The 8251-nt window shown below is 37.9% G+C and overlaps 1 protein-coding gene across 1 annotated transcript; it reads right to left on the reverse strand.

The window, feature by feature from the left end:
* Positions 1-1925: 1925 nt before the first annotated feature.
* Positions 1926-3306, reverse strand: LOC129777506 (proteasome subunit alpha type-5). The gene is made up of 4 exons (XM_055783800.1): positions 3166-3306; positions 2853-2985; positions 2379-2791; positions 1926-2324 (listed from the first exon to the last, which is right to left on the reverse strand). The coding sequence occupies exons 2-4, from the start codon at positions 2983-2985 to the stop codon at positions 2142-2144; spliced, it is 729 nt and encodes a 242-aa protein (XP_055639775.1). The 5' UTR covers positions 3166-3306; the 3' UTR covers positions 1926-2141.
* Between the last annotated feature and the right edge of the window lie 4945 nt (positions 3307-8251).

An 8251-nucleotide genomic window follows, 5' to 3' on the forward strand; every position in this document is an offset into this window, starting at 1 on the left:
TTTTTCAGTCTTCAGACTGGATTTCTAGACTATACTAAATTTATCTTCAAATTAGAGAACTCCGCCTGCCTGATGGATCTCTGTAGTAGCATGTTCGAAAAAGAACATAAAAATATTGAGACCAGAGCAGAGGATCCAAAGCACCTAAGGATGGTTGTGATAGTCGTTATCAGTCTTCAGAAAACAAACGCAGCGCTGCGCTTGAGTTTAATTTTCATCAGCGCGCGCTCAAAGAAAACTCGTATCCTCTCTTGGTGTGAAGAGCACAAAATTCATAAGCACGACAGCGCAAAATGTACCCGGCGCAGAGCTCAGATACTAAACATTTCTTCTCACTTGTGTGATGCGCGTCTCATTCTATACACACACACATACACATCAAATTCTAGCGCCCGCATTGTTTTCATTCGTTCTAAGAAAAGCATAAAAACAACAGCACGCCCCCATTTGAATCGTATACGCTTGTGTGAAGAAAAATATCTCAACAGAGAGCAATCCAGATTTAAGCGCGCAGTATAGAAATACGGCGCAAGCACGGCGCAAATTTCAGCGTCAAACTCAGCTTAAAACTGGGCGTAAGAACGGCGCTGACAAACATTTCATCTGTGTTTCGGAGCGTGCTCATTCACTAGAGCGCATGTGTGCGCAAGGAGTGGGAGCTCAACTGAGTACAAAAATCTTGTTGCGCATCAGCTCCGAGTTGCATTCTGAAAACTGGTTGTTATCCATGGTTATTATGCAAAGAAGAAACGGATAAAGCCCTAATCACATCACTCACCTTAGTAAATCCTGATTCTTCTCACCCATTCCCACTAACAATTTTTCCTTCCAACATCGCAAGAGAACCACGCTATAGAGGCGCCCTTTCTGGCCGCGAATATCATACTAACATTCCTTCCCTTCCCCTGGTGACTGTAAGGACGTGGCCGGCGTCGTTATTGACTATTTAAAGCTCGAATAATCGAAACTTGCACAATGGGAGTCCATCCAAGCGTCATTCGGTGTGTTCTTTGCGTAATTTCGCTGGTTCAGGTCAATCACGGAGCATCTACGAAGTATTAAGTCTAACCAAGCTCAAGCTCAGCTCAATTTATCTTCAAATTAGGAAGTGCGTGTTACAAACTGGAAACAGTTTGAATTTCTTGTGGCCGAGATGGAAGCGCACTCTTTGCTGGCAAAGGAATTCAATTTCTGTGAATCTTCGCGCATAGGAGCGTTATTCAAATCTTTGACAACCGATTTGAAAAATCTCGGTTCTCCGACGCGGTCGGTCCAACCAAAAGATGAATTTATCATCGATGAAAGGATCTGTAGTGAATCCATTATCTCTCGCTCGGCCGACCAGAAGAACCAGTAGAACAAAGACACAGACGAACTCCGTGATACATGCGGTTTATTCTCCCCTTTACTCCGCGCTGTAAATGTCGTGTGATAGCAACATTTCTCGCTTTATTGTGGAAGCCACCTCTTATTTCAGCTCCTATTTGATACCTGAGTCGATAACATATGAGGACACGACTTCATATTTCACCTGGTGACAAACTATAGTCAAGCCATTCGCCTTCGGGAACACCGTGAATTGAGCATCTCACGTCACGTCACGCCGCGTGGAATAAAGAGGTTTATAAAATGAACCTCTCAAGCTACCTGATACGACTCTTGAAATAGAATTAGAAGAATTGCGTGACAATTGTCGTCTCCCCTCTCACGCCACGCAGAGTAAGCATGGACATCTTTCAATAAGATAGCGACCATAAAAATGAGATTACCGAGCAGAATAAGTTCAAATGTAGCTGTTCGATGATGTGGAAATCATCTATATGCTTTCTTTCCCTATATACCTCAGTGATTTTTGAGTAATAATGATGAAACCCTTCCAAATGCTTCAAATTTCAACGCTAGCTGAATAATAAACTTAACCGATGTAATGTATGTGGCAGAATGTTTTTGTTCTTTATTTTAATTCATTCACTTCAGATATCCCAAATGTAATTCGGTAGCGGTTTGACCTCTAAAAGTGCACCAACCTAAGACATATACATATACATACATATAGACTGAAAAATGTCTCATTTAAATCACAAATAAACATTTTAATGAATCAGCAAACAGGGAATTATCAATGTAAGAGCACAAAGCAATTAACTCATGTTGTTTATATATTCCTCAACTTCTTCCTTCGTAAACATCCGAAACAGCTCTCCTGGTGTCATCGTCATAACTTCTACGTTTGTAGAATTTAATTTCTCTTCCATGACCTGTTTCAACGTGCTGAGTGCTAAGTTAATCGCTTCCTTTATAGTCATAGTGTGAAGATAGTACTCCTGCAATAGAGTAAATTTCAAGTAATATTCAATTCATAGATTCGCTACACATACCTGTAAATTTTGTTGTGCTCCCTCGCTTCCTGAACCGATAGCTTTCGCGTCGTACCGAATGTACGTGCCAGAAGGATCCATATGCCACAGCTGTGGTTCACCGTTTTCAACGCCAGCGAACAAAATTGCTACGCCGAACGGTCGACTCATAGCGGACCCAGTATCATCACTATCACCGAACTGAATAGCTAAACTTGACACCGCCTGGGCACAAGATTCCACCGACATTCTCTCGTTGTAGACGAACCAGTGATTCTGACATTCGACCCGAGCCCTATCGAGCAGGGTTCTTGAATCCGCCATCAAACCGGACGTTGCACAACCAACATGTTTATCGACTTCCACAATTTTCTCCACCTTCGTCGGTTCCATCAACGGAGAGGTAATTCGCTTCTCAACCGCCATAACAACGCCTAGAATTTAAGGAACAATCGATGAAGGCTTAGGACTTTACTCGGTGCTGTTTTTCTTTACCATCCTGAGTGCAGATCCCAATTGCAGTAGAACCTAATTTGATAGCTTCTATCGCATATTCCACCTGGAAAAGTCGTCCCTCAGGGGAGAATGTATTGACGCCACGGTCGTATTCGGATCTGGTGAGAAACATCTGAAAGTAATGGTAAACCGATTGAAAATACAGTTTCGAGCGGAACCATTATCGTGATATGGCAGGTTAGGTTTCAGTGACATAGCAGTAAACAGTTATAGAAAAATACATTTTGTGTATTAATCTGGCGAAAACATCGTGTCTTCCTGCTCACCTAACTTGCGAAATCCAATTAATTACCTTAATTCTGATTAAGATTTGGACTAAACCGGTAAACTAACAAATCTTCCCTGCTGAAATGACAAACAACTTTTCAATATACAAGAGCTGAAAGTAAACTGACATTCGAAAAATGTTACAGCTGCAACCCGGTGGAATTGATATGGCGAATGAATTTGACTTGTTTTGTCGTTTTTGTGCAACTGTTCATTGAGGTGTAGGAATGTATGTATCCGGTATCGATGAAAATGATATGCAGTGACTCAAATCCGTAATCGTACTCCACCATGCAGATCTCTTTTCCCTTCTTTTGAAAGTCGAAAACAAGCTTTCGGAACATTCTATTTAGATGAAATTATAGTGTCATATGAGAGATATTCCTCCACAATCTTCCGACATCAATCCCTGTAAAAAAAGGGAGTTATATATGTAGTAAATTTAGAAATCATTCAATTTCTAAATTTAACTATTTTAAAAACAACTTAATGAAAAAAGTTCAATACAATAATGAATCCGAATACACCAAAAAACTCGTAGATAAATCTAAAGATAGTTGCAATGAACAAGGGATACTATAATAATGATGGAATTAGGAAATTGGTCAACGCCTTCGAAATCGAGAACCAGCGTACGATTATGAGTTTGAGTTAGATTTCATACATTAGCACATACATTCGCAATTTTTAGAGAGATAAAAACCATTGTTCTGAAAACAGATAGCAAACCTTTTATCTCTCATATGACACTATAATTTCATCTAAATAGAATGCTCCGAAAGCTTGTTTTCTACTTTCATAAAAAGGGAAAAGTGATCTGCATGGTGGAATACGATTACGGATTTGAGTCACTGTATTTTCATCATTTGACAAAATTTGAAGTATATTACGAGTATTATCTAAAACTGAGGTTGTGGAGCTAAACCTATAATTCTTGTTTTTTCGTGATGTCTCTATTTGAGAGAATTGTTACAAGCAAACCCGAACCAAAAATGCATTCTGGTTGATACATAGAACGTTCTGCATTCTTCTGGAATTAACGAGCAATGATATATCATTATGTGTATTGTACAGTTATCATAGTTAAAATATACTTTTTAATGTTTGTGTTTTTGAAATGGTATTAAATTACAAACCGTTGCCTTACCTGTCCTTATTCTTTCCAGCAACGCCACACAACTTATAAAACTCAATATAGCATTCGCCGGGACGCACGTCAAAAAGCACTGTTGGAGTCTCTTCTATGCCCAGATCAGTCACGACCGATCAGCCGACTACTTTTTCGCAACGAAATAAATCCAGTTCCAGTTGTCGCAGTCTTCCCAGTCCTGTGTCTGTGGCTTCGGAACTGGGCTTTCAGCCTGCTATCGCTTCCTGATACTCGACCCAATTCCAGCTCCACAACCCTCGATAGTGCCGCACTTCCCAGCGAACTCGCGAGCGGAACGCCAGAATCTTATCGCCTAGTCTCTTTGAGTCCTGTCAGCAGCCACCACTGGAACTACAACGCAGTGACGTGGTCGTTACACAGAAACATTTTTGTTCATAATAACATGGAATAATTTATTATTCCATACAATTGACGAATTTACGCAAAGCTGAATCAGCTCATGCGACATTAGAGCTCAGAGCAAGATTCGGTGGTGATTATTCATTTTATTTAAATTTAGATTCATTTCAGCCAATAAATGTCGTCAGTATATGGTAAGAAAGTTGGAGTTTTGTATATTTAGGATGGTTTCAACACGCGATTTAACCAAAGTCATAGATAATCTTCAAAAAATTTAAGTTTGATAATGCATACCGGTTATTTATACTATGGATAATTGCGATGAAATCGGTATCATCTCAAATTGGCTGATATCATTGATTATGTAGGGGCCGATACGAGAAGGATTTGCAGTATTTTTAGCGCAAAACACGCTACTCATCGTTTACTTAGTTGAAAACAATTAAAGTTACAATACTTATAACAAGCCATATACATACCACATTATAAAATGGTGATTTTCTAACCTTTTCGGTGTGGAAAGTATACTTGAATCCGGGAAATTTGAGGGAAAATTCGGATTTTTCTAACAAATTTAAACAAATTTCATATAAAAAAAACAAAACATCATCACTTTACTTGCTGCGCCATCTGGTTGTAAATCTAACGTAAATTCGTCAATAGTCTCTCGTAAAAAAACATAAAATACAATGATGCAATATCAATGAGGTACATATCGAGGTGGAGCAGAAGGCGAAATATATATGCAAGCAAAATATCGTGTCGTAATTATTTGCATTCAATATGGAATGTATATGGAATAAACAAAACAATGATGAAAGTAGTCACGATTGCATGGTAATTTGAACCAAAATTCTCATGAAATCATTCAACTGTTTGGTTTTTAACAGATGACAATTGTATCGTGGCTTATTTCGATTATTTATACGATTTAGTTCTCGAAAGCAGCAACATGAAATTTGATTAATTAACGATTATTCTCTCACAATATACACACCGACACTGAAAGCCTTCGAAACATCAACTCCCCCAGCAAACATTTAATCGCATAACAAGCGTATATATAACATCATATGCCCTAAATTTTGGTTGGCATATAATGCGCCTAACTGGCATATGCATGCAAAAGTGGAGGCCATATACATACATGGCAAATGCTTACCGAATTAGTTTGGACGAATATGCAACTTTGACCGACTGTAATAGCGATTATGTTGAAATTGAATTGTGATCTAATATGAATATATTCATGAATTGTCAACGCACCTAATATGACTTTTGCCATACTCATATACGATTTATTACAGACATAGAAAAAAAAACAAATGGAGCAAAATATTTTTGTAAAATGTTTATTATAGCCTTACGAATCGCCATTTTTATATATGAGTATTTATATTTGTAGAAATAATAATTATTAAATTTACTTGTGTTGGGAGTGGAATATAAATGTTTAAAATGGCACAGATTGATGTTTGGTGAAAACTGATCCAATGTGGGTACGAACTCCTGTCGTCTGGATTATCATCCACCAGCTATCTCGCGCGGATATCTGAAATTTAATTCGACAGCGGTTAAAACTCATACATATGATTCGATATGATATAACCTAATACATTCTATGCATTAGGATCAGTCATTCCTGGTTTCCGAGCCATATAAGAGCCACTTTTTTTAAATTTAATTATTTTATTCTTTCGTATGTGTTCAGACATTGCTGTTATGAAATGAAACTTGTCAATGTTAAAGCATTTCATTAACATTTCAATATGATGTAATATGTTCTTTATTAGGAGCTAATATGATTTACTGTTTCATGATTCTCTTCAGCATGCAACACGATTTACTGCAGTACTGGATCGATTTAAATAATACGCTTATACGACACACAAACTGCATCAGCGTAATATACGCATATGATGTGGATTAAATATATTTTATGACAATGTACATCATAAAACTGATGTATATTATACCGAATTGCGACTTAATTTGATAATGATATATAAAATCGAGTTTTTACATTTTATGCGATTTCAAATATACACGATACATACTTTGATTGATATTATATGCGATTATGATTTATTCTGATTTCTTGTAAGACTTAGCACGTGCAAAATTATACGATTTAATTTTTGCTGGGCCATAACATTAAAGTAATGAAACTTCGTTTGTTTCTAAGGGTACTCATACACTGTTTGACCGAAGCCAAATATTTGACTCTTTTTGACAGATAAAATTTGGTCAACGTGTACTGATCAAATATATTCTACACAAAACACGACAAGCAAATATTCAATTATTGGATGCCTAAAATATTTTTTCAGTCTGTTCTTCCAACCTGTCGGTACATGGTTAGGTTACCTTGGATATTTCAGTTGATTTTTTTTCATGTTCGGTGTTTGATATTGTTTACTACTGTTTAAAATTGAAGAGTGGCAAACAAAATAGTGTTTGTACAAATATCAAATCAAACCTTATCTGTCAAAAAATATCAAATATTTGACCTCCGGGCAAACAGTGTACGGCCACCTTAAGTACGTGGGGGAGTGAAAATGACACATGGAAATATCACTTGTATCCGTCTTTTTCGACGTGATTTCATAAATATTCACTGCACGCTATCACATTAACCTCATATTCAGCGGGAACTCTAAAAAATGATAAATAACTTCCTAAAAATAGCATTGTCACATGGATATGGTGGGCAATCAAAGATAAACACAACAACTGACGTCACTATTTGTGAAATATTTATGGCAGCGCATGCTATGTCGCTTGAAACTCTACGGCGGCTCGCACACCGGAGCAATAAGCAACTAGTAAGCTGCAATACGCAATATGCAACAGGCAACATCTTTTGTTGTGCTCCGTATACCAAAGCAATACAAACGCCTAACATTATGCAAACAACCAGCCTTATGAACGAAATTTGTTAAATTATGGGCGATAAGTTGCTTTTCAACCGACACGTTGTGTTGCTAGCAATATGTGTTGCTCTACAAATGTGATATCGATATCGTATTGCGTCGGTGTGCGAAATCAACAAAAAATAAATGGAAAACCCCATTGCCATAATATTGCTTATTGCATGTTGATAGTTGTTAGTTGCTTGTTGCTCTGGTGTGCGAGCCACCTACCATCTTCATTACCCTTTTCCAGGACATTAAGGCGGCTCGCACACCGCAGCAATAAGCAACTAGCAAACTGCAGTACACAATATGCAACAGGAAACATATTTTGTTGTTCTTCGCATACCAGAGCAATAAAAACCCCTGACATTATGCAAACAATCGCCTTAATGTACGAAACTTGTCAAAATATGAGCGATAAGTTGCTATTCAACCGACACGCCGTGTTGCTAGCGACATGTGTTGCTCTGTAAAGGCGACAGCGATATCGTATTGCGTCGGTGTGCGAGATCAACAAAGATTAAATGGAAAAATCCATTGGTGATAATATTGCTTATTGCATGTTGACAGTTGCTAGTTGCTCATTGCTCCGGTGTGCGAGCCGCCTAATGCAATATAATATTCTGCAAAAAAAATTCCTACACCTCGAAGAAAACAATATCGGGCAGCCCTAGACGGCTGTCAAC

Source organism: Toxorhynchites rutilus, chromosome 3 (genome assembly GCF_029784135.1).
Source record: "Toxorhynchites rutilus septentrionalis strain SRP chromosome 3, ASM2978413v1, whole genome shotgun sequence".
NCBI classification, from domain to species: Eukaryota; Metazoa; Arthropoda; class Insecta; order Diptera; family Culicidae; genus Toxorhynchites; species Toxorhynchites rutilus.